The sequence below is a fragment of the Oryzias latipes genome, chromosome 11, assembly GCF_002234675.1.
Source record: "Oryzias latipes chromosome 11, ASM223467v1".
Taxonomy (NCBI): domain Eukaryota; kingdom Metazoa; phylum Chordata; class Actinopteri; order Beloniformes; family Adrianichthyidae; genus Oryzias; species Oryzias latipes.
The window spans coordinates 15,681,006-15,705,277 of NC_019869.2; the positions used below are offsets into that span (position 1 = coordinate 15,681,006).

The following is a 24,272-nucleotide window of genomic DNA, read 5'->3' on the forward strand; positions in this document are numbered from 1 at the left end:
AGCATTAGCTGACTGTCAGTCAGTGGTTGTCAGGTTTGTTGCCATCTGTCAGGTCATGTTCATTGGATACATTTTAAGTATGTTTCCTTTGCTGATGTATTAATATTGTTGTTTGTTTATGTTTTTAGTGTAAAACATAATGTCCCTCTCAGGGCCAAGACAGATTCGGCATTAGCATTAACTGTCTCCTCTGCAAAATTCAACTATAACGTTACACAAAAAAAACATAAAAAATGCACGCAGATTTCGGATTAAAGAAATCAGTTCTCGCAGTCCGATAATGACTGAAGCTCTACCTAATCTTTTGGTATTGTTTTGATCACATGGTTACTTTCTGTACATTATTTATTTAAATATACTTGTGGTGGAATTTCAGAGCCGTCTTTGGTTTCCCTAACCATCTCCGGCCCGGGCCTCAGTCCGCGGTCTCGAGTTTGATAGCGGGCTGGAAAAGACGGAAGATCTTCAGCTCAGCGCTTAAGACAAGCCCCTGTGTCCCAACCACCATCATGGGAGACAGCAGAGGTAAGGAAAAATCGGCCCATAATTTTCTTTTTTGTCTTAACTATAATTGTCTAAAGGGCACTGTAACTTTTATTTAAAGTATGCATTTTTTTGTTTACAAATTTAATTTTTAGTATATTACAAGTAATAGGTTTAAAACGATAGAATATGCTGAATTACAAACCTGTTATTTATGCAGAAACATATTTTGCAACAGTCAAAGTTATCCATTTGATTGTTATAATTTTAAATTAGAATTTCTAATTTTGTTATAAGATATTCTGGTCGGCCAGCCTTTTTTTGTGTGACAACCATGTTGTTATGTAACATGTTATATTTTTGCTACCTCTGTTATCCTATAAAAGTAGAATGAGCTTTGAAGTTGGTACTACAGGACTAAAATCCCAGATTTTTAGCTGGAAATTTTTTGTCCCCCCCCCCATAAATTTAAAGTGGTGATAGTTTCTGTTTGTCGATGCAACTGGTCTCTAACAAAATTGTGGACTTCACTCTTCAAAGCCTAGATAAAAAAAACCAAAAAAACATGTTCAGTAACAAACAAGGCCAGCTCTAGTTCCATAGTTCCTTTTATTTATGTCTTGTAGCGTGTTTGCTTTTACACAAAGTATTGCTTGATTGAAATTTTTATAGCAAAAAGTGCAAAAAAAGATGGTTTATTTGCCCACAGTGCAAATGTAAACTTCATCCTAGATATGACAAAGCCTACAAAAATGAAAACGAAAAATCCTTTAAGTATTTTTTAATATTTTATTAAATAGACTTTTAACAGTTTATTATTAAGCATTTTTCTATTCCAACACAGCATCAACATGACAATTATTCCAAACGTAAACATTACACTTAACCCTCTGAAAGCAAATGTATTTAATCTGGTCGTCAATATGTGTTGCTACATTTGTGGACATGCTGTTTCACTAGTTTACAAGAATGAGGGTATGCTCAGATTTTTTACCCACAACAGTTGTATAATGCCACTTGGATATTGTTCTCTTGGTTGTGTTTTGTCAGATTCTCGCAGCCCGGACAGTTCGTCTGTGTCTTCCCCTCCCTCTGGCCAACGGTCACCTCCACTTGGTTCATCAGCAGCAGCTTCCATGACCTCCCTTCCACCTATCAGCACCAGCGGTGTCAACAGTCCAGTCAGCAGTATCGGCTCCCCCTTTTCAGTTATTAGCTCATCATTAGGCTCGCCCTGCCTTCCTGGCACCCCTTCAGTTGGTTATGGCCCAATTAGCAGCCCGCAGGTAAAGAAAGCCACTGGATGCTTTCCTTTCAAATATAGCTGGAGCTAAAATTGACAGCATGTATGTAGGTTTTAGTGTGAGAAAAACTATATATTTTTATTTTTGCAGTTGTTAAGATAATTACAAACATTTACATAATCTTAACATAAAAAGAGGCAACAGCTTAAAACAATTATGCAAATAGGACTTAATGGAATAAAAAAATCAACAACAGACTCTACCATGCAAGTTGCATCTCCTGTGAAAAAATTTCCTAAGAAATAAGTAATAAATGGAAGTCCTAAAAGAAATGTTTCTGTTGTACATAAAAAAAGATATACTTTCTATGTTTTCAGTCAGAATGATAACAGAATTTTTCAATCCGGTGATCACATTGATCTGTAAAATACAACATGACAAATTTTCCTTATTATAACAATTTGGATCAAATCATTTCACATCACATGACATTTGGATGATTACCTTCTGTTTCCTTTGATAAATGCTTTAAGACAACACAAAGAAAAATGTCATATTGGGTAAAAATAGTTTTTGTCTTTATTAACAAACTTAATAAAGTTTCTGCAAACATGTTCTTATTTATTTTTTTGCTTTCAGATCAACTCAACTGTTTCCATGTCAGGGCTTCACACAGTAAGCAGCTCAGATGATGTAAAACCTCCACTGGGCCTAAAGCAGCTGTCATCTCACAGCCCAGGGCCAATGCTCTCCCAGAAACGGCTGTGTTCCATCTGTGGAGATAGATCCTCAGGTGTGTAGACATCTCCACCAAAACTGTTTGCTTCAGAATGTCTGCCTTCTTTTTAAAAATACCTTTGGATGTTTCTGTTTCCCTTTTTTCTATTTTTTCAGGTAAACACTATGGTGTTTACAGTTGTGAGGGATGCAAAGGATTCTTCAAACGAACTGTAAGAAAAGACCTGACCTACACCTGCCGGGACAACAAAGATTGTACAGTGGATAAGCGACAGAGGAACCGCTGCCAATACTGCCGCTACCAGAAGTGCTTAGCCATGGGCATGAAGAGAGAAGGTGAGATGGCTCAAAAACAAGTCCTTATGTGTCTGGATGCTAGAAAGATTGATCAATATGAATATTTTTTATCACATATGAACAAATGGCATTTTTTACACAAAGAATTGGCCAAATTTGGTTGACAAATTCTATTGCTTTGTAATTTTATTCCAGAATAACAGTTTTAGCAAGTTTACAAGGTCTTTAAACCACACACTAGTTTGCTCTAAAAATATTCGAGCTCATTAGTCAGTTACTTTGCAAAGAGGAATTAGAAGAAATGTCATTTCTGTTAAATAAGAATTATTTACTTATTGTTTAGTTTTTTTCTTCTTTTTTTCAGCAGCAACTGTATATTAGCCAAGATCTTTGTTGTACCCTCAGTATTTGTGTCAAATAAATTGCTGTCATATCTTTAGATAATTATTTTTCTTAGTTTCAAATTTTATTTAGCTTATAATTGATTAAATATGTTTTTATCTCCATTTAAAATAAAATTGGATATGTTTTAGTGATGAAAAATCCCCAGAAAGGGTAGTTTTGCACATTTATTATTCTATACGGCTTTATTTTTTTTGTGTGTGACATTTTTGAAATAGTTTAATAGTTGAAGAATTTCCCATCGTCTTCAGAGTTAAATGACATAAATTTAGAAGTCCTCAAGTTTAATTCTCAGTATTTACCTTTTAAACTCATTGTCTTGTAGGAATTTATGAGATTGTCAAATGTCTTACAATCTTTATTACGCTTATGTATTGTTTACAAAGCAAATACATAAGAAGAAATAAAAATAAAAAATCTATTCAGAGCTGTCATATAATTTGAAAGCATTTCAACACTGTCAATCTGGACTAGGACTGCACAAATTGAGGAAAACTCACTATATGCAATATTAGTGATCAATATTGCGATGCCGATATAACTTGGGGTACATGAACAAATGGCAAAAACAACCAAAAACATAATTTCCATTTCCCTGCAACAGTTTAAAAATGACACTCCAGATTAGGCCTGCACAATATACCGCAAATTTATCGTTATCGCGACATTAAACTGTGCAATATGCATACCGCAAAAGACGGCAAAAATCACAATAAGTGGTTACCTTAAATGTGCTAAAACATTTCATGGCAGCTTGAAAATATTGAACAAATGAAATAAATCCCTTTATGCATTTAACCAATCGAAAGGACCCGTTTACGTTGTTGATCAATCATATGAGCCCTTTTATGTTTGATGTTTGCCTCCTACGTCGACAAGGGTCATTTGGAGTATAATTTTTAAACTGTTGCAGTGCACACGGAAATTATGTTTTTGGTTGTTTTGCTATTTGTTTATATACCGCGAATTATATCGTTATCGCAATATTAATCACCAATATCGCATATCGCGAGTTTTCCTCATACCGTGCAGCCCTACTCCAGATGACCTTTGTCTACATAGGAGGCCAACATCTAACATGAAAGGGTTAAATCAACAACTGGAAAGCGTCCATCTGATTGGTCAAATGCATAAATGGATTTATTTGATTCGGTAAATACGTCACAAGATTGTTTTAGCACATTTGAGGGAACCATTTATTGCAATCATCTCCATCTTTTGTGATACGCACATTGCACAGCTTGATATTGCAATAAGAATAAATTTGCCATTTATTGTGCAGGCCTAATCAAGACTGAAGCCGTTTTCCACCCATGTATCTGATCTTAGGAGTTGTTCTTCTGAGAACAAGCCAGGCTGCTGATAATTCTCACATTAGCTGATAAAGATTCTGATTTAACTTTAAACTGGTGTATTGACCTCTTAAGACCTGAGCTAATATTTGAGCCAGCCCTCTAAACATGTAGTCACAGGGCTCTAGTTAAGCAGAATCAACCCAAAATGTAATGTCCACGCATGTGAATGCCGGGTCCTAAGAGGTTAAAGTAACTTATGAACATTGTTTTTCTGATTATTATTTTAATCAAAGCCATTGCAAATGATCAAAGGCAGCTGCTTTCTATCTTTAATCACCATGCTTTATGTTACATTTTTAATCCAGCCATTGCTTTAAATTATGCTGTGTCCTAAAAATTACTTTTTAAATTTAACATTCAAGTTAGTTAGTCACTGTTAATGTACACACACTTTACAGTATAGAACTGTTTTGTGTAGTACAAGAAGAATGAGCACAAATTAGAAGATAACCCAGACAACAGTTTTCATATTATGTTAAGATTTTGTGGTATTCTTTTAAATTTTTTTTTTTTTTTGGAGAAAATCTCTATATTTTTAACTAACAGTCAAACATGAGAGGGAAAGGAAATATACAATATTTCCTAGAAATGATTAAGCATTTGCATAAACGTTTGTACGTAAAGGACACGTTAATCTGTCATCTAGATTAAACAGCTTATTTTACTTGCATTTTAAACAGAGCTTGGGCTCTCTAAAATAACACAGCTTCATATACATTTACATTCATTTATTGCCAGTTTTGCATAGGTCTAGACATGTTTAAAGAAAATACTAAATTCATTCTTGTCTAAATGCCAAAATAGTTAGAGGTTGATGATACAGTAATATTGGTACTTTGAGTCTGACTTGAAAGTGATAGGTATAAATTTGGCCTACAAAGTGTACAAAATGAAAAGAGAATTGAAGTGGTAGAGAGCAAGACATTAGTGGGTAAGTTTTGTAAACACTAATTCCTTGCCCCTTCTCTTCCTTTTTTTGTTTCCTTTCGTTCTCTCTCTCCCTTCCCTCCTGTAGTGGCCAAGATGAACGACAGATGTAAGAAGAGGGAGGCAGGGATGTGTGAATCTGTCTGTATGAGCCATAAATAGGAAAATATTTTCTTTCACTAAAAATAAGCATTTGAAATGTTTGTCCATTTCTTCAAATTTCATTAGATTGAGCTATAAGTATTTTCACATGGTTTTTAATTAAAAAAAGAAGCATTTACACTATTATTAATAAAACACAGACTGCACATGAACACATACTATTTATTTTATTTTGAGGACTGTCCAGTAGGATCATGCTTACTACCACAAGCTAGTAGATACCACCAGATACAAGTTACTCAAAGTGCACAAATGTCCCTGCCATGTACCATAAATACACAATGATAATGTTAATTCTATAAATAAGCTAAATGCATAACATAAACCCTGAACTACATATTTGTACCATCTTGTTGTGTACCTTTTCTAGCTAGCCATCTGTTCACAGTGCCTTCCTCACACTTCACACACACTCTGTATGTCAGAAGTTGTAAGCTTGGTTAGCTTGTTCAGATTTCAAGCCAAAGAAAAAAATCTTCTAGGAGAGTTGGAAATTGCTTCTGCAAACCTAGGGGAGTGTTGTGCCAAAAAAGTCAGACTTATGTTTGGCAGACTGTAGCACCAAGCTAATCATCTAAGAGATGTTACTGTCAGGATCAGTATTTGCACATGCTGCAAATTTAGCACAGTATAGCTTTTTTACGCGAAGAGCAAATGCAAAGATTTGAGCTTTTTGCGGAGGGCAAAAAGTTTTATTTTGTTTAGTTTGAGAAATAAGGTAAAACTGCATTATTACAGGTTAGTGTTAATATAAAGCCTAAAAACATACCCTTTTGTTTTTGTTGGCAGAATGTTCATTCCATGTAATTTTGTCAGTTAAAGGCATTAATTGCCTTTTTCTATGACGTAAACGAAGGATGAATGAAAACAGTATAACACTGTTTTTTTAAACCTGAGCTGGACTTAATATTAAAATTGACATTTGTTCTGATGAATTTCTCTTACAAGTTTCTGCTTCTTTATATATTTCAAACTTTACCCTTTTCTGAACTTTCTCTTAAATTTCTTTGTCATTGTTCATCACTCATTATTTTTCCATTTGTTTCTATATTTCCATCTGCCCTTTTTATTTTATTTCTTTCCTCATCCATGCTTTTGTCTCCCAACTGTATCTGCCTACTTTTTACTTTATTATCCAACACTTTTGTGATCCATTCATCTCCTATTCCTTCTCCCCTTGTTGCTTATTTGTTCATCTCTACTCTATTCTTCTATCCATCTCTTTTGTGTCCTTTATTATCTTTCCTGTAATCCTTCCTTCCCTCTTTAATTTTCTCCTCTGCAGCTGTCCAAGAGGAAAGGCAAAGAAATAAGGAGCGTGAGGGCGAGGTTGAGTCCACCAGTGCAGTGAACGAGGAAATGCCAGTAGAGAAGATTTTGGAAGCGGAAATGGCTGTAGAGCAAAAGACAGAGCTTCATTCAGATGGAGGTTCAGGTGGCAGTTCTGTGAGTTGCTTGGTTTTAACAATATGTATTTCTTTCATTATACAGTCTGTACATTGTAACCATTTTTTAAAGATTCAGTATGTAAAGCTTTATTTAATCAACTAATCAAAACAGGCTTCTAGTTTTACTTACGTATTGAAGTAATTTTTGTTAACCGATATTATTGCATCCAATGACTTTCAGCCCAACGATCCTGTCACCAATATTTGCCAAGCTGCAGACAAGCAGCTCTTCACCCTGGTGGAGTGGGCCAAGAGAATCCCCCACTTCTCTGAGCTGCCTCTGGATGATCAAGTTATTTTACTGCGTGCAGGCAAGTCTCTCTGAGTTTTTTTAATTAGTAAATGAACATAAATTTGCTGTTCAGTTTTGTTTAAAAAGGCCTATACCATGCAAAATCAACTTTTTTGGTTGTAATTGATCATAATGTTAATTCCTCACAAAAAGAAACCTCAAAGCAATATTTTGATGCATCACAAATTTCAGAGTATTCCTCTAAAAACCTCTGAGCACCAGCCACTCCAAACCCACAAAAACAAGTGGGTTGTAACGAGCTGACATAGGCCAGTGAGAACAGTCCCTTCCAGGAAGAGTCTGTGCTGCTAGCTCCGCCCCCAGGCTAACATTCACACCCACTTTCCCAGCAGAGTCAGTCTTTGGCAAATGCTTTCCCTTGCAAATTTTCAGATGTTTTTTTTTTCGTGGGCGAGACACAGACACACTGCCGAGTCAGACTCTTGGTTCACGTCATGAAATGGGTGGCGCCCATAAGGAGCAGAAGCCGGTCCTTTAAAGATCGAGTCGTTTTAATTCTGGGAAGAAAATTAAACTGCGAAAAAAACTCCTATTTTATTAAAAAATTCATTCTTTTGTGTGCCAAAGATAAAATATTATCATATACAGGGATATTGTTTAGTACGGTATATAAAGATTAAGAATAGCATGGTATAGACACTTACAGTCGGAGTGTGAGCGTGACAGGCAGACTAGTGCAGCGTCCGCCATTGAAGCAGGTCCGTTGTGGTGAAGAGAGAGCTGAGCCAGAAAACAAAGCTCTCAAATTACCAATCAATCTTCTTTCGAATACTCATCTATGGTCATGAGCTCTGGATCATGACTGAAAGATTGAGGTCTCTAATACAAGCGGCTGAAATGAGCTGCCTCCGTAGGGTGGCTGGACAATTCCCAAGAGACTGGGTGAAAAGCTCAGCTGGAACAGCTGGAGAAGGTGGCTAGGGAAGTCTGGCACCTTTGCTTCAGACTGGAAAAAACGTGTGGTTCAGACCCAGTCTGCTTAATTTGGGTTAGGGTTAGCGGCCAGAGTCCTGAACCTTGCATTTGGTCTGTATTCAGATTGCCATCAAGCAGCCTTTCCTGGTCCGGACCAAAGCTTGTAAACAAAACCATGCAACTAATCATCTCTTTACCCATTGGTCAGGAATTACGAGGGCGGGGCAAAACAACTGATGGCAGGAAGTTCTGCCCTTTGCAGTCCTTGTCTGGAAATTTCATTTAAACTTTATATTTCACTCACCGATTTGAACGCCTGATAATACCAAAGCCTTGCTGCTTTGGTATGGTGGAGGCATTCTGCAACACGGTTACTGACAAGAAGACCGCTAGGAAGCTACACTGATAACTGTTTATTACATATAGATTGTGGGGAAACCCTGTTTGACTGCACATATTTCACGCTAAACTGAAACTTATGAACACAAAATCAAAAATGGGGAGAAAGCGAGATGAGACAATGCATGTGAAAAGATTTGTGTTGCAAATGCAAAAATATTTTTTAAAGCAAATATTTAATATTTTCATTTGCTACTTAGAAACTTTTGTTTTCAATGTATTGGCATAAATGTCACTTAATAGCTTTTAGGATGATGCGTTGTCAGCGATGTTAAAATAAACGTTCTAACAAGTAAACTGTTGGACTCTTTATTTATTTATTTATTTTTTTTTTTCTCCCCCCCACCTTGATATAACTACAATGGTTGTTTTACATTTGTCCGCGACTCATCTGTAGCTGCATTTCTACTCTTTTTACGTCACGTAACCACCGGCTACAGGAATCTAAGAGCGAACCGAAGCTCAGTCCATTTGGAAATGAACCAAGACCACCTTGAAAGATGGATTCAAGAGTGGTTTCTGGTTCCAGACCAGAGTCTACTGGGGTGTATTCAGACTGAAAATGTGTCATTTTATCTTGGGAAACAAACTCTGTTCACTCCAAGTGAACCAAATGTGTCCAGCCTGAATACACCCTTAGCCCGGATGTTGCTCCTTTCCAAACAGTCACTTACTCAAAAAAAAAAAGTACAAAGTTCATTTATTTTCATTTCCTAAACGGTATGAGATGCAGAAAATTTTGTTCTATTTGAAAAGTTTGAATCTGAACTCTTTGAACTGTTGTTTATTTGTTAAACTGGAACACGATATAGAAGCACCTTCTTAACTTTCACAAAGTCTTCGATTGCTCTGAGAGCACTGCTTTTTAGATCACTTTAAGAATGATCCCATTCTAACAATGTAATTTTGTCAACAGGGTGGAATGAACTCCTGATTGCATCCTTCTCCCATCGCTCCATTTCTGTAAAGGACGGGATTTTATTGGCCACTGGCTTGCATGTCCATAGGAATAGTGCCCATAGTGCTGGTGTTGGAGCCATTTTTGACAGGTAGCCCCCAAATATACAGATACACACACATTGTAACACGTATTTTAGCACTGTTTAGCTTGATTTTGTTTTCATATTTAGTTTTTTCTTGTTGCATTTTGATACACTACAGACAAAAAGTTTGGACACACCTTCTCATTCAAATGAATGGGAAGGTGTGTCCAAACTTTTGGTCTGTACTGTATATATATATATATATTACATAAATGGCTTGCTTCAAAACATTAAGATTTCTTACTGAAATAAAATAATCTTACACAGTCAGAATAATATAATAATTTCCAGGAAAAAGTCTCTGTCTTTGAGTTTTAGTCACTTAATTTGAACCCATCTTGTTTATGTTAAATTGGATTTAAAATGTATCACTTATTTTCCTCATCTTTGGTTGGCTTGCAACTGCTGTGTTCTACTTTGGTTTGACTGAGTGGACATACTTGGCTTCTGTAGTGCTGGGGGGGGCTGTTGATTCATTCTCATTGATGTACATCACTATAGGAGGCTTAGCACCCTATGTTGCATTTCAAACTATCATAATGGCCGGTTGGGTGTTCATTACTAATGTCCTTTAAGTTGCTTTTACACAGCTTTTGCTCAATGAAGGCACAACTGAGATGTACCTTCATTCAGTCCCTGCTCTTCTGATGCCAATTCACACACCAACCATATAGGGGGATGCTTTTTTATTTTATTTTTTTGAGCGCTTACATGACGACATCCACTGAAACCCATGTGGCACTTAAGAAACACAAAAAAAGACACTTCCGTGATGACTATCAGGCTGTGTGTGCTTTAGGTTTTCTCTACACATCTACTTAATACAACCGAAACGGGCAATTTGTTGTGTGTCCTTTGCATGACGATGATCCAAACACTTTCCAATCATGCCATGGTCTGCAGTCAGGATTTCTTCTGAGGAGAGATTTACCGTAAATTCCGGACCACAAAGCGCACCCGATTACAAGCCGCACCCACCCATTTTCACGTGTTTAACTGCTTTTAAACATACACAAGGCACACCGGAGTATAAGCCGCATGTATTAGGCAACATGGTAAACCTGACAAATCACGTCCTGACTCCCAAAGTAAGTGTGATGCATTAGCACACTGTGGGAGGAGTCAGCCTTGCCTCAGGCTCATACATGTGACTATACCCACATCTGCCAAACAGCATGCAGCTCTATTCTGTTCACAAGTTCCTCAGTTATGGTTTATATTATTTATTTATTTATTTTTTAGTTTTTTTTTTTACTTATTGACAATCTAGGTATCATACATAATATTACAAACAGTAACCATATAATCAACATTACATCCCTCAGTTGTGATGAGGAAATTTACATCCGCGATCTCCCATTTCCCATGAGTCTTAGGGGCTAAAGGCGGGGCCAACGCCCGGCTCGCCACACTGTTGTACGTGTTTAAGAATGAGCAAGTATCAGCAGTGCATGGAGGGGTGAACGGGAAAAGCTCTCCTTCCGCTTGTGACGCGGCAGCGTTATGGGAGTAACAGGGCTGGTTAAAAAAACACACCAGTAAAATAATGCAGCGGCGACTGAAAAGCGCGGCGCGTGCGTCAGAAGTTTCCTTCCACAACAAACACTGTTGCTCAGCGGACGCCTCTGCGCTCCGCGCTCGCCCCGCGCGCTCCCCTTCCTATCTTCTCGGACACCTCTGGCCAGGGCGGCTCCAGGGAGGAGCAAATCGTGTCTGTGCAGAGCAATCGGACTTAATACTGTACGTTTTGTGGATGAGGGGCGGATGCGTTGTTACGTGTGGGAGCCATCAGACTGCCAGAGGTAAATTCACTCCATGCGCTGTTCTCTCCGTCACGCAGCTGACCGGCTTTTCCAAACCCGTTGATGATGGTGGATTTTTTCACGCTGCTTTTAACGATTGCTTTTAACTTGAAAGCTTCATCATATTGTAGCGGCGATCACGTGCATGTTGGGTCTGATGGCACCAAAGGATTCTGGGATGCGGCCGGGCATGCGTGTTTCATTTTGTTGAACCATGACTGAAGTGTCTAAGACCTGAAGTGAGGTCCATGCTGTTTGGCTGTTTAGTGAGTTGAAAAACAAATGACTTGTTGCTTGGAGTTGGATAAAGAATTCAAACCATACACTGAGTCTGAAAGTACGTACATGGCGGCTGCCAATTAAATCCATAAATTAGCCGCGTCACTGAATAAGCCGCAGGACAGTAAGCGCAGGAAAAAAGTTGCGGCTTATAGTCCGGAAATTACGGTAAGTGTCAGTTTGTTGTGACTGAATAAAAACTAGTGAGAAACTACAAAATGTACTTTACTGCTGTATTTTTCACAGATGAGAACTTCTGAAAAGTATTGTGTCGGTCCCTCCTTTACCTCTAAATTAATTTTAATTGAGATATTAATGATTTTTATTTCAGTTTGAATGTTAACAGTTTAAAGGATCTTTCAAATACGTTTTGAGGGAGTTGTACATATGAAGCATGGACAGACAGATAGTAACTAAGAAATCTTGTCAACGGACATTGGTAAAATTTAGAGACAAAAATTTAGTACAGAACCCATTCGCCTGTCCCATATGTAGAGCAAGGAAGTTTGAAGAGGCCTCAGATACAGAAATAATGGATGTGGCAAAGGAAAGGAAGGTTTATTTTAAAAGCATAATTTATATTTGATGACATTCAGAATACTGTAAAGGAAAAAAACTGCTCAAACACCAGAAAAACAAATTACAATTATAAATTAATTTATAAATAATACTTGAAGTCAAGAACAGAAAAGTGCAGATGACTCAGTTGTCCTACCCTGAGCTATAAAGAAACGCTTTTAAGTTGGACTTGAACATTGTCAAAGGAAAAGCTTGTCTAAAACCTTCAGAAAGGCTGTTTTACATTTCAATTACATAAAACTAAATTTCTGCTTCATTCACCTTGTTGTGTTTAGTCTGGACTCTGAGGACCAGCAAAAGGCTCGTCCTTGAGCTTCTGACTCTGAGTTTAATCTCTTTAGTATTTTACTGTGAAGAACATGAAATATGTGTTCTAGCAAAACTTAATAAAAACATATGATAAATTTTTCACTTAAATTTGCAAGAATTGTGTAGTAATGTGTAATCTATAAAAAATAATACAAATTCAACCAATATGCATTGTTGTTATTATTATTTTAATTTGACAAAACTTCCCCTATTGTAGAAAGACAACATTGGGCATCCATATGTCCATCCGTGTCTTGTCTTCGTCCTGTTAACTTTATATTTAAGAACTTTAAGAAAATATCTGCTGCTAATTCCAGTAGCTTCAGTCATTCAAAATACTTCTTTCCAAATATTTCCACACCTGTCCATATATGAAAATGACAACTTGGTACTTTGTGGAAATCAAATTTCATATTATGGACAAATACGACAACGGAGTACAAAATACATTTTCATCTACATCTTTTTCAATCTTTTTTTTTTTGCATGGCATTAAAAGCCAGTAATATATTTTTGGCTTTTACTTTTTTAAATTTATAATTTTGCACCATTTCACATTGCATCCTGTTATGATATAAAAGAAACTGCTTCCCAAAAAAGAGATTTGATCCCTACAAGTTCAGTGGCTATTGCAGTAATCAGAATAAGATTAGAAAACTCCAGTAAGTTGTTTGTTTTTATTTAAAAAGTGTCTTCTCGAGGAACTGCATAACTTTTAGTGAGGTTTTAGTTTTTAACTTTCATATTTCTTTGTTGCTCAGCATTACCTGTTACCTGCTTACTAGTAGCCAGGAAAGTCCGTGTCAGCATAAGCGATTTGCCTGATGGAATTAGTTGAGTTCAAGGACAGAATAGATGCTGCTGAAACATAAAGATTGCTCTAAATTTATTTTAAATTGTATGATCAATATTATTATTATTATTATTTTTAACCAATCAAAAGTAGTTTCCAAGACTTATTAGAGAGTTGCATTATTTGCTGTTTGCCATTTCTGCTCTTTATTCAAGTTTTGTTGGAGAGCTTTGAACTTTTTGTTAAGAAAAAAATATTACCTCTCATCCATTAAATGACGCCTTGTATAAACCCTGTGTGTAAAAATGAACCTGTTTCATAATACAGCACTTTATGTAACCCTTGTGCTATCCTAGGCACTTTAACATTGGGAGTTGGGTCATCTAGACCCACTAGACAGTGCTCTGAACCTTTTTTCCTCAATGATTTGTGATCTTCACTGGTGTCCATGGATAACATGAAATCTTTCCACCTTTATCCACCTTTGTCATGGTAGGGAGAACACGTCAATGCAAGGGTGGGGTCATCTAAGATAGCACAAGGGTTAAAAATGTTCTATTAGTCTTTGAAGAGATGTTTTGTCAGTAACTTTTGGTGAGGGAATGTGTGTGGCTTGTGAGAAAATAAATTTTTAAATGAGGGAAAGAACTGTGAATACCCAGGATACCCAGAGTTCATAATACATAAAAAAAGTGCTTCCATTAAAACAAGAATTATATAATTCACCCAAATCTGCTCAGAGAAAATATAATACCAATGCTCTTCTTTATATTAAATATTAACATTTATATTCACTAACCTTTTTGTTGTTAAAAACCTACATTCAACTTTCTGCAATTTCTAAATTAATCCATATCACCTCCCCCATACAAGACAAAAGTTATGATTCATGATCAGGTGCTATACACCTGTTGAAAAAAATAGAGAGTAACTTACACTTTCATTTGCACGAGACAAAGACTTAGCAGAGTGGATTTTGTGTCCGGCACAAACTGTTTTGCGTCTGTCCTTTGTTATTACTGAAGGTACATGTTATAAACCAAGTAGTTTTGCGAGCTTTACAACATTTTATTGAACATCTGCACTATTTTTCCCAAATCATATAACGAAGTAAATTCAGAGAATTCAGAACGTTTATGTAAAATGTAAAAATATTTGTATGTATTCATTTGCTGTTAACCTAACGTAGATTCATCTGTTGAGTAAAGGACTTTCAACAGCTGTCAGGAAGTCATGTAAAGAAGTTGGACAAGCAAAAAAAAAACAAAAAACAACACACCATCCTCCTGAAAATGTTCAAATGAACAAAATGGGCTGATAGCTTAAATTGCCTCGATCATTTCTGAACCTTTGGTGAAAGTCCAGCTTTTTGGACGATAGAGGAAAAAGATGAGAGTTTAGGGCTGCTTGTTTTTATGTGGTTGCCATTTTGTTGTTGTTGTATTTTTTGTTACATTCTTATAATTCATCACAACACAACCTGCGAATATCTGTGGCCTTTGCATAATAAAAAAACGCTAAACTTATTTTTGAATGTCTTTTTTGTTATTTTGCTATCGTACATCATTTAGATTTTCTAAAAAGGCCTTTTTTTTTCCTTACAATGCTGGAGTATGTAATCAAACTACATTTTTCTCTGTTTTCTTTACTGCACTGCTCTTCTCTAGCAGCAGACCTCTGTCTCTGCTTTTTTTTTTTTTACTTTGCATAGCCTGTTTTTTCATGCATTTATTTTAATTATTTGGAATTCATTCATTATTTTGCGGCTTCATTACGAAACACTCATTAAAATAGTATTTTTTTCCATTTTATAGCTCTTTGTCTGCCCCTTAGTTTTTAAACTGTTACACATTTAGCTTTATATAATATCTTTTCCAAATGATTCAATGAATTTGAGAAAAAAAAACATGAAACACTATTATATCAGGAACAATATTTGGCAGAGACAACATAATGAATAATAAAAACTATTTTCCAAGGCATATGAAAGTGGAAATGACTGAAATATGTCTGGAAGTCACACGAAAATGGAAATTTATGTCCAGTTAACAAACTCTCAGCAAAGACAGAATATTGCAACTTAAATGTAACTGTATAATGATATTGTAATAACACGCTGTGATTGAACACACAGGGCGCACAATGCTGAGGTTGGGGCCATATTTGAAAGGTAATTACGCCTCTACACAAACACTTTCCTTAAACCCCTCCTCTTTGAGTAAAGTGTTTGAGCAAAATAATAACGTTTTTGACATTGTCATTATAGTGAACTCCAGATGTTCTGTCTTTACTTTTTTATTAGTATTTCTATATTTGAGGCTTTAATTTAATGATATAAAATACCTCCAAAACTGTAGGTGATCAATAAGGATTCATTTTTCAGAAATCTAACTATGAGCGTTCTAAACCATAAGGGGCAGGAGAACGTGGACGTGTGATAGTAGATGACATTTTTTACTGAAATGCTTCTCAGCTTAACATATCACTCTTTTGAAGGTTTTGTGGGGTATTTTGTTCAAAATAAAGTTTTTACACAAGACGTACAATATTACCTTTAATTAAGTTGACCCCCACGTTTGTCTGGACTGTTAGAAAAAGCATATTCGTTTTATTTAGGAGGGATAGGAGGTCGTTCTTTTTATAATGTTTGCAGGTTGGAGCAGGTTGTGATTGTTTGCTGCATGTCATCACCTCATCCTTTCTTATTTCTGTCTTTTTACAGTTATTCTTGGTCAAATAAATATTTAAAAAAGAAACCTGGATGCCTTTTGCTGTTCATGAATGATTGTGCAAATCCTCATCTCCTTCTGGATTGTATTTCTTTTAGTTTTCACAACTCACATTCTGACATTAAGACACTAACCGCTTCAGACACCTGGTTTATTCTGAAACTTCTCAAAAAGCATGATAACGGGATGACTTACCCATAACAATAAATGAAACTAATATGCACTAAAGTTTGTTGTTTTTGCCTTGTACTTTTTTTTTCTTTTTTTTTGAGGGGGGAAATTTTGGGGTTGCATGACTGCTCATTAACAAATGAAGATCCATTTCACATGTAGACTGTTTACTTTTGTTGAAACTGTGAACAAACTTATTTATGTCAGTTGTAGTAATAAAGCACTGTAACATTTCTGAAAATTTTTATGACAAAAATTCTTAATGTTTGGTGATTAATTTCGATCTAGAGATTGCTGCATTGGCTAATTGTGTAGAGAGGTAATAAATTAAGTTTTATAACTGTTTGTGGTTGCTATGCTAATAGTAACTCTAATGACAATGAGCCACGTAGTTAAAACCGTTGTCTTAACAAGGGCCAAATGAAAGATCCGATTCAAATGTCAATAAAGTATGTATGCTAGCTGATTGTTAGTCACAATTGTTGTACCTAATTATAGTAAATTGTGTGCTTTATTATCTTTTGAACTAAAGATTTAAAAAAAAGGTAAGATTGTAAGTAAGGAGTTTTCTTTGACATGAGTTAATTGTGAAACGCAAAATTGTGTTAATTAAAACTAAAAGAAACGTCTGTCAACAAAACTATGGTCTGAATTCTGATTGTGTCAGTCAACTGGTACCAGATATATCAGCTTAAAAGCAAAGTTTTTAACTTGTTTAAGCGTTTTTCCTTCTCCCTGCTGGGTTCAAGTGCAAAAGAAGGTAAAGAGCAATCACAAATGTACACAAAATCCCAAAGGCAGCATTTACCTTAGAGTTCTGAAATGTTTTTATCTTCTGCTGTGCAAAGCCCTGTGAAATCTTAAACCTATGTATTTACCCTCAGCCATGGTTGATTACAGCATTTAGCAGCCATTTAAATATTCTTTTGCTCGTTTGCAAAAGCAATTATTTATAAATATATTATAGGGTCAAATGGAGCAAAAGCACAGTTTGTTCTGCAGTTTAACAGTTTTTTCTTCTTGCAGAATTTTAATGCAGCAAGTTACCAGTTTAAAACCATTAAAATTATTTGTTTTAAGTAAATGTTAGTAATGATTTATAATTATCAATTTTCCTAATTCTGCTCCTTCTTGTCTCTTTGTTTTTCCTTTTTTTCCCCCAACTTGTGTTTGTCCCCACCTTTTATGTGTGTGTAATCTGGCATTTTCCTCCTGCCTGGGAATGGGACCATCCTCTGCACACCTCATCTTTTTCCTCTCCAGGGTTTTGACAGAGCTTGTAAGCAAAATGAGAGACATGCAAATGGACAAGACAGAGCTGGGCTGCCTTCGTGCAATCATCCTCTTCAATCCAGGTACACGTATAAGGACCATAACCAAGCACAGTACAGCAACATTAGGGGACAAATACCTGTCACAAATGCCTGAAAACCACATAAACGCTGAAATAAGTTCAATGTTTCCACATTTATTTAGTGATATTTTAAATAAAATCACTTTTCTTTTTTTTTTGAAGATGCTAAGGGTTTGTCCAACTCGAGTGAGGTGGAGCTTCTGAGAGAAAGGGTGTATGCGTCTCTTGAGACTTACTGCAAACACAAATACCCTGATCAACAGGGCAGGTAAGCTGTTTATTTGTCACTCCGAAAGATTAATTTATAAAAAAAGCAGATCCTCTTTGTTCAGTTATTCTTGAAACACACTTTTAAAAAATAAAACATTTCAATTAAACCGTACGTCTTTGCTAACTACTCTTACCTCTTTTCTATTAACTCCTCTTTTCCTCTTCAGGTTTGCAAAGCTCCTGCTGCGCCTCCCGGCCCTGCGCTCCATTGGGCTAAAGTGTCTGGAGCATTTGTTCTTTTTTAAACTGATTGGTGACACGCCCATTGACACCTTCCTGATGGAAATGCTCGAAGCCCCTCACCAGCTAACTTAAGAGGAGCCCCGATTAGTCCAGTCAGGAGCCGATGCACAGCAAGATTCTCATGATGGCTTCCTGTGTTTGGGCTTTGGCTCGTTTTGTTGGGCCTTGCTTAACTGCAGCACCTGCTGGGTTAATTCACCAGCACACACACAAAAAGACGCACACAATTCTTATCAACATTGTGTTTTGTCTTGTCATCCATACATATTACACACACAAGGATTCTTGAAATTCCATACATATTGTGACGTACAATGTAATTAATATCCAGATAAGATGGCTTGGAATTAATATAATATTACAAATACACACGCATGCATCTTCACCATCGTTTCCCTTTCTCACACCCACCACAATGACCATAATTAAGGAATATGGTTGTTGTTGTTTTTTGTCTCAAATTAGACAGTAAATGTCTTAATCTTAGGTTAGGCTTCATTTATCACATCTTTAGCTCACAGTCGATTTGTGCATCTACTTGACTGGGATTTTCTTTTACTATTACTTTAGTTTGTTTCGGTGACATCTACCTGCACCTCGTATTGTATTCATCACTAGCTAGTTGGGTATCTGTGTGGGTTAAGCTTCAAATCAGGTACATCACATCTAGATCTGCTGACCACCATCAAAGAAATTCACTTTAATAATTGTTGTGCAAAGGACATGCAAACACCCAGTGAACTAATCAAATCTGGACATTTTTATTTTTTTTATTTTGATTTTTTTAATGCAGAAACTTCTTTAAGTTTCTATTTTTAAAGTACTGTACTCATGAAATGAGAGCTTTTTCTAAGGCATTGAAATCCAGGAAAGGGCCTGGGAGCACTTTGTTAAACAGAAAAACATAGTCCCTCCCACCCTGATGCGCACAGTGGGCTTTGTGAGATAAGAATATTGACTTGAATTTTGTTTCCTTAAGTTTAGATTTGACCCTTTTTCTTTACTTTGGCAGGTGTTTGGCATTTTTTTATCAGGTTGTGGCTCAGCAACCGATGAAGCTAAATGAAAAACTTGTTTTTATTCTCTTATTTTATCTATTTTTTCCCCCTAAAATGTTTCTTTTTCTGTTTGTCATAAATGCACTTTTGTGAGTCGTAACTGTGTAAACGCCCCCATTTTTTTTTTTTTAGAAATGACCATCTTTTCTCAGTTTTCTAAAAGAATGTAATGGGTAAACTGTGTAGGGTTTTCCTATTTCATCATCAGTTTGTTGTTTTACTGCTCAACAATACTAACCACCAGGTTGAATGTTGTGGTTTCCAACAGTTCAGGTGCTTTGTTTTAGCATCAAACACAAGTTTTGCATCTATTGTGATTGGAGGATTTTTTTGTCCATCTGGGGTTTGTGAACACACAACCAGACATCTTGTATTGGGACTGTGTGGCTATAAGTCTGTTGAATTTCCTAGCAAGCAATCATTGAAAATGTATTTAATGTTAGGACGTTAAAACAAATACAATACTTTTTGAACTGAATAAGAATTAGAGGTGTACTGTAGAAAAAAGGAAATTCTTCAAAGGAAATATACTGATGCTTATGAAAAATGAGTCATGTTTTTATAGTAGGACATACTGTGTTTTTGACATTTTTTAACGTAAGCAGCTTTTTTTAATGTTCATGAAAGTCGTATGCATGAGGAATTTAAGAAGTAGCCCTTTAATCTGTCCTATCAATACTTAAATGGAACTGACAACTTGGATAAAACTGGAAAGTGAAATTAGACTGATATAGTTTAGGAAAACTGAAACAATAATTTCTCCTGGTGGTCAGTGTATGTTTGTGCAGTCATCTCTGTGATTTGGGGTGTTGAATGTTGTCTTGTTGTAATGCCATAACGAACAGTATTTTGGAAATCCTACACATACTACCTGCCACAATTTAAATGTTAGTGGTTGTGTGTTGGGTCACTGCTTGACACCATTGTAGGAGATTGAAATAATACCAAAAAGAAAAACCACAAAGGAGGGGGAAATCCAAACAAGGGCCTGCCAAACTAAAGAAAGTGATGGCTTCAAGATTTTTTTTTTCTCAACATTAAACTTGTTTTCCACGTAGTAAAATTACCATGAAACTGTAGTTGAGCCCAGGGCAAAACCACACCTCATCGCTGCTTTGCACCGACTCCTGCCGTCGTTTCCACTTGTCTTGATTGACCTGACTTTGTTGAAAGTGGCACTTGACATTTACTGTGACCGAAGTTTACCGAGTAACTAAACCGGAGTATTGCAGTCAAAAGTCAAATGCAGCTACCAAATCAAAAAATGGCAAACCACGAATTCAATATATGTTCAAAGTTATGCAATACTGGGGTACAGACAGATTTGTTGTAGTAAGTATTACAAAATTGTAGTACATTAGCAACGCCAATCATCTAGTAAAAAATTAGAGTGATCTCACACTTTGCAGTATCGTGTTCTGGAGCAGACCTCTACCAGGTGCTACGTCATTGATGTGTCTTTTAGTTTAAGACTTGCACATTTACATCAATGCACTCTATATGCAAGTTTGTAGTCAAATTAGAAATGAATTCTATATTTCAAAAGTGTCGATCTTTGTGACCCCAAATCCCTTTGTCATGGACTGCCAACCACAGGAAATGACTATCAAGTTGCATTTTGACTGTGGCTGATTAGACTTTGTTCTTCCAGAAACGGCAGTGTTTTTCTATTTTAGTAAGACGTTCATGAATTGTAGGATCTTGGAAAAGTTTGTGGCGTTCAGAATGAGCAGTAAGAAACCTGCCAATCTAATAGTTCAAATTCTTCTCAGTGAGAACCTTTGGCCTCTCTCATGTGATGTGGATGCAGAGGCTGACAACAGACCTGTAAAACAGGCGTTCATCTTTTTTTAATGTGAGAGAAAGTTGATGTAAACTTTTGTTCTTATTTTGCTTCTCAATTGTCATCCCCCAAGACACTTGGAGGGAGAATTCAGCCCCTTATGCAACATGACTGACTAATGTTGTTTTTGAAATGTTAAAAAAAAAGTGAGTTGGTGACCTGCTCACAAATTAGCAGCACCAGTGATCTTTTATTGGCTGAAGTTCAGTCTGTGTACTAGTGAGTGAATCAGATGACTTGAATGAGTAAAATGTTATGGCCTATAAGCTTTTTCAATGATTTACATTATTGTTTGGCCATCATGAAACGGTTAAGCTGATAGAAGAAGAAATAAGGTATGTGACTGCTGCCCAAAATGAGCTTTATCCTCTGCTGTGGCTCAGAGGTGACTTTAGGAAGTGCTCAGTTGGTTGATGTCTCAGAAGCTTTCTTTCTTCTTTTAATTTTTTTAACTTGTCCTGTCCAACAGCCGAGCAAACAGATGAGAGCTGAAGGCCTCTTGTGTTGGACATATTTTACTTTAACAACAGGGGGTTAACTTTCTTTGTAGGTTTTCAGTTTCACGGTTTTCTCTGTTAAATGTTTGGGCCTCCTGCACCCTTTTTATACGTGGGGGCAGGAAGTGTTGGAGTCGCTAAGAGTTTGGAGTGACTACTACATCTATAAACTGCTCACACAAAGCTGGATGAGGAGATAATCATCTCTGTTATCACGTACCGTTTTCAATATGCAGCTTTTGAATCATATTTAGTCTTTTTTTCCTGAAATATGCGCTTTCTGCCATTTTTTTAGATTGAGTGTAGTCTGTGATGTGATTTTAATGGGCAGTGAAATCAATTACCGTTCCCATCCATTATAATCGTGATGGTTGTAAGTTCTCTTAGTTCTTTACGTTTTACTTTTTGAGCTTCGATTACTTTTCAGTGGAAAAAGCTATTCAGTTACTGCAGGTTTTGTAGTTGAGCCTCTTGTAGCTGAGCAGGCGTACTCATTTAACAAAGGCTGGTGGCTGGGTTTTTCGATTTTTTTAGACAGATGAGGAATCTGTCTGCAGCTATGCCTTTATAAGTGGCAGAAACTGTAACTTTGGCTGTGACTTGCCAGTTGTAAATGGATAAATTGGCTGTGTAGAATAACTGGAGGGTATTCGGAAGAGGACGACCTGTTGCTACGTCAGCACAGCCTTGCCTCTTTCCTCTCGTTGTTCTGCTCTCTTTTGACTGCTTGGCTTATTCAGTGACTCGTGTGGGCTCAAAATGATTGGGCTTTGTTTTAGTATTGGGATATTAAAAGCAAACCGTTGAATCTTGGATTGTTTGAGGATGTGAAACTTTTACTTCGAGTGAGTGTTGGCAAGATGCAGAGAGGGGATTCAGTGCCGCGTGTCCCTTCTTTGCTAACTTTACTTGACGGGAGAGCTGCAGCGATCAGCGGCCGCTACGGAAAACCGTTGAATCAACTGCACTGCCCAGATTTGTTATTACAGCGGTGTGCACTCAAGGCAGACACATGCTGTGACCTTTTGACTGTGTAACAGTATTGTTGTCAGCTTCTTTGTTACATTTTGGAATTTCTTGCATTTTGAAGATAAAGACAATTGATTATGTTCTTCTTTTTTTTTTAACGAATCACAATTTATGACTGAAGACTTACTTGATCATCGTGTGTAGATTAGACAAGAGGGCGGCGTTCTTCCACGTCCCCTGGAGCCAAGGCGCAGCCTGATGTAATCGGTGAGGTGAGGATTATTGTGTGCTATGCAGTCCAGAAACCTCCTCCCTCACTGTTTTTGTTTAGAAATCACTGCCAAGCTGAATGCAGCCATCTTAAATGCAGGCCCACTGGGCTGTGGTTGCCTCTGATGTATGTTGTGACATTTGTGTGGCACTCTGATGTGCTGCGCCTCAGCCTGTGCCATTCTGAACAGGAGCCCCAACCAGATTGGAACGGCACGTTTTGTGGCGAGGGGTGGCCTGGTTACTGGGTGCAGTAGTCCAGAGTGTGGGTCCTCCTCCCCAGGTGCTAGAGCCATGAATTGATGCTTTTTATCGGGTCTCATACCATGAGAACATACATATGATTAAAACAAGAATAGATTGACTGGGCTCTCCTAGTTCTGAACCTGCTCTTCAGCTGGTTTTGGTTGGAGATTTTTTTAGCCTGGTTGTTGACCTATTTTTGTTGCTGTGACATATGATAAAAAAAATAAATGGTCTTTACTATTTTTGGCAAAAAAGGGGGCACACCTTGGTATTATCCAGTTGTGGTAGAAGAACATTTTCTGAGGAGTTGGCTTAATTTGTTGCTCTCCTGAAGAAGGAGGGGAGTGATGGCTTTAAAGGAAAAAGGAGAAGTGAGGAGGCTTAGAGAACATGGAGAAGGTGTTGAGTGGTTGACTGAAAGGAAAAACAAACATTTATTTCCCAGTAGATCTAGGATCTTCCTATTGTTTACTTAAAATCCTTCACCCACTGTTTCTTTCTCGTTTCCTGTCTTCTGCTTTTCCAACTTGCTGTTCACTTCTTCTTTATAAAGTATTAAATGCAAGAACTGTAAAATCAGAAAGAAATCTGTCACTCTTTTGTTTAATAGTCTCCTTTCTCTTGTGTCTGTCCTTTGTCCTGTTTGTATTCTACTCCATTGTAAACGTGGAGTGGATTGACTATTGTGTGCTTTGGGGATTGAAAGAAGAAAAATATGAATAATTATTTTCAGTCATTAATTCTGAATCTTGTTTCTGTTGTATCATGTCTGAGTAAAAGTTTTAATACTGTATTTGTGAAGTGTATTTATTTCATGGCATCACATTTGAATCACCTCAAAGATATTTATTTCACTATAAAAATGCTCATAAGAAGTTCTTCTGCAATTGGAAAGTGTGAAACCACAGAGGAGTATTGCTTAGGGAATAGAGAAATCCTAAAAACTTAATATCTCTTAGACTTCTGTGAAAAAAGTGGTTCAGTTATTTGAACTGAATTGTCTGTTTAAAGGTCCCAGCTCAGCTTCCCACTGTGTCCTGAGAAAGGAAGTCCTCAGTCCAGCAGGACCCCAGGGCCCCAGATGACCACTGGCACTGCATTTACATCTTTCACCCTCTAGAGGGAGCACTGACC

General features: G+C 36.8%; 1 protein-coding gene across 5 annotated transcripts in view; it reads left to right on the top strand.

The window, feature by feature from the left end:
- LOC100125505 (retinoic acid receptor RXR-beta-A) overlaps positions 1–23,931 on the top strand; it is a 29,551-nt gene extending 5,620 nt beyond the window's left edge. For 2 of the 5 annotated variants that reach the window (XM_011480990.3, XM_011480991.3), the window contains 12 exons: positions 377–525; positions 1,534–1,769; positions 2,367–2,520; positions 2,622–2,801; positions 5,535–5,555; positions 6,894–7,054; positions 7,238–7,367; positions 9,600–9,732; positions 15,623–15,658; positions 17,652–17,743; positions 17,905–18,010; positions 18,180–23,931. In XM_011480990.3, the coding sequence (XP_011479292.1) occupies positions 510–525; positions 1,534–1,769; positions 2,367–2,520; positions 2,622–2,801; positions 5,535–5,555; positions 6,894–7,054; positions 7,238–7,367; positions 9,600–9,732; positions 15,623–15,658; positions 17,652–17,743; positions 17,905–18,010; positions 18,180–18,327 (1,413 nt within the window). In that variant the 5' untranslated portion in view covers positions 377–509 and the 3' untranslated portion in view covers positions 18,328–23,931. The remainder of the gene's footprint in view (positions 1–376; positions 526–1,533; positions 1,770–2,366; positions 2,521–2,621; positions 2,802–5,534; positions 5,556–6,893; positions 7,055–7,237; positions 7,368–9,599; positions 9,733–15,622; positions 15,659–17,651; positions 17,744–17,904; positions 18,011–18,179) is intronic. The other 3 variants (XM_020707169.2, XM_020707168.2, XM_020707170.2) reach the window with 3 other exon arrangements.
- Positions 23,932–24,272: the final 341 nt, after the last annotated feature.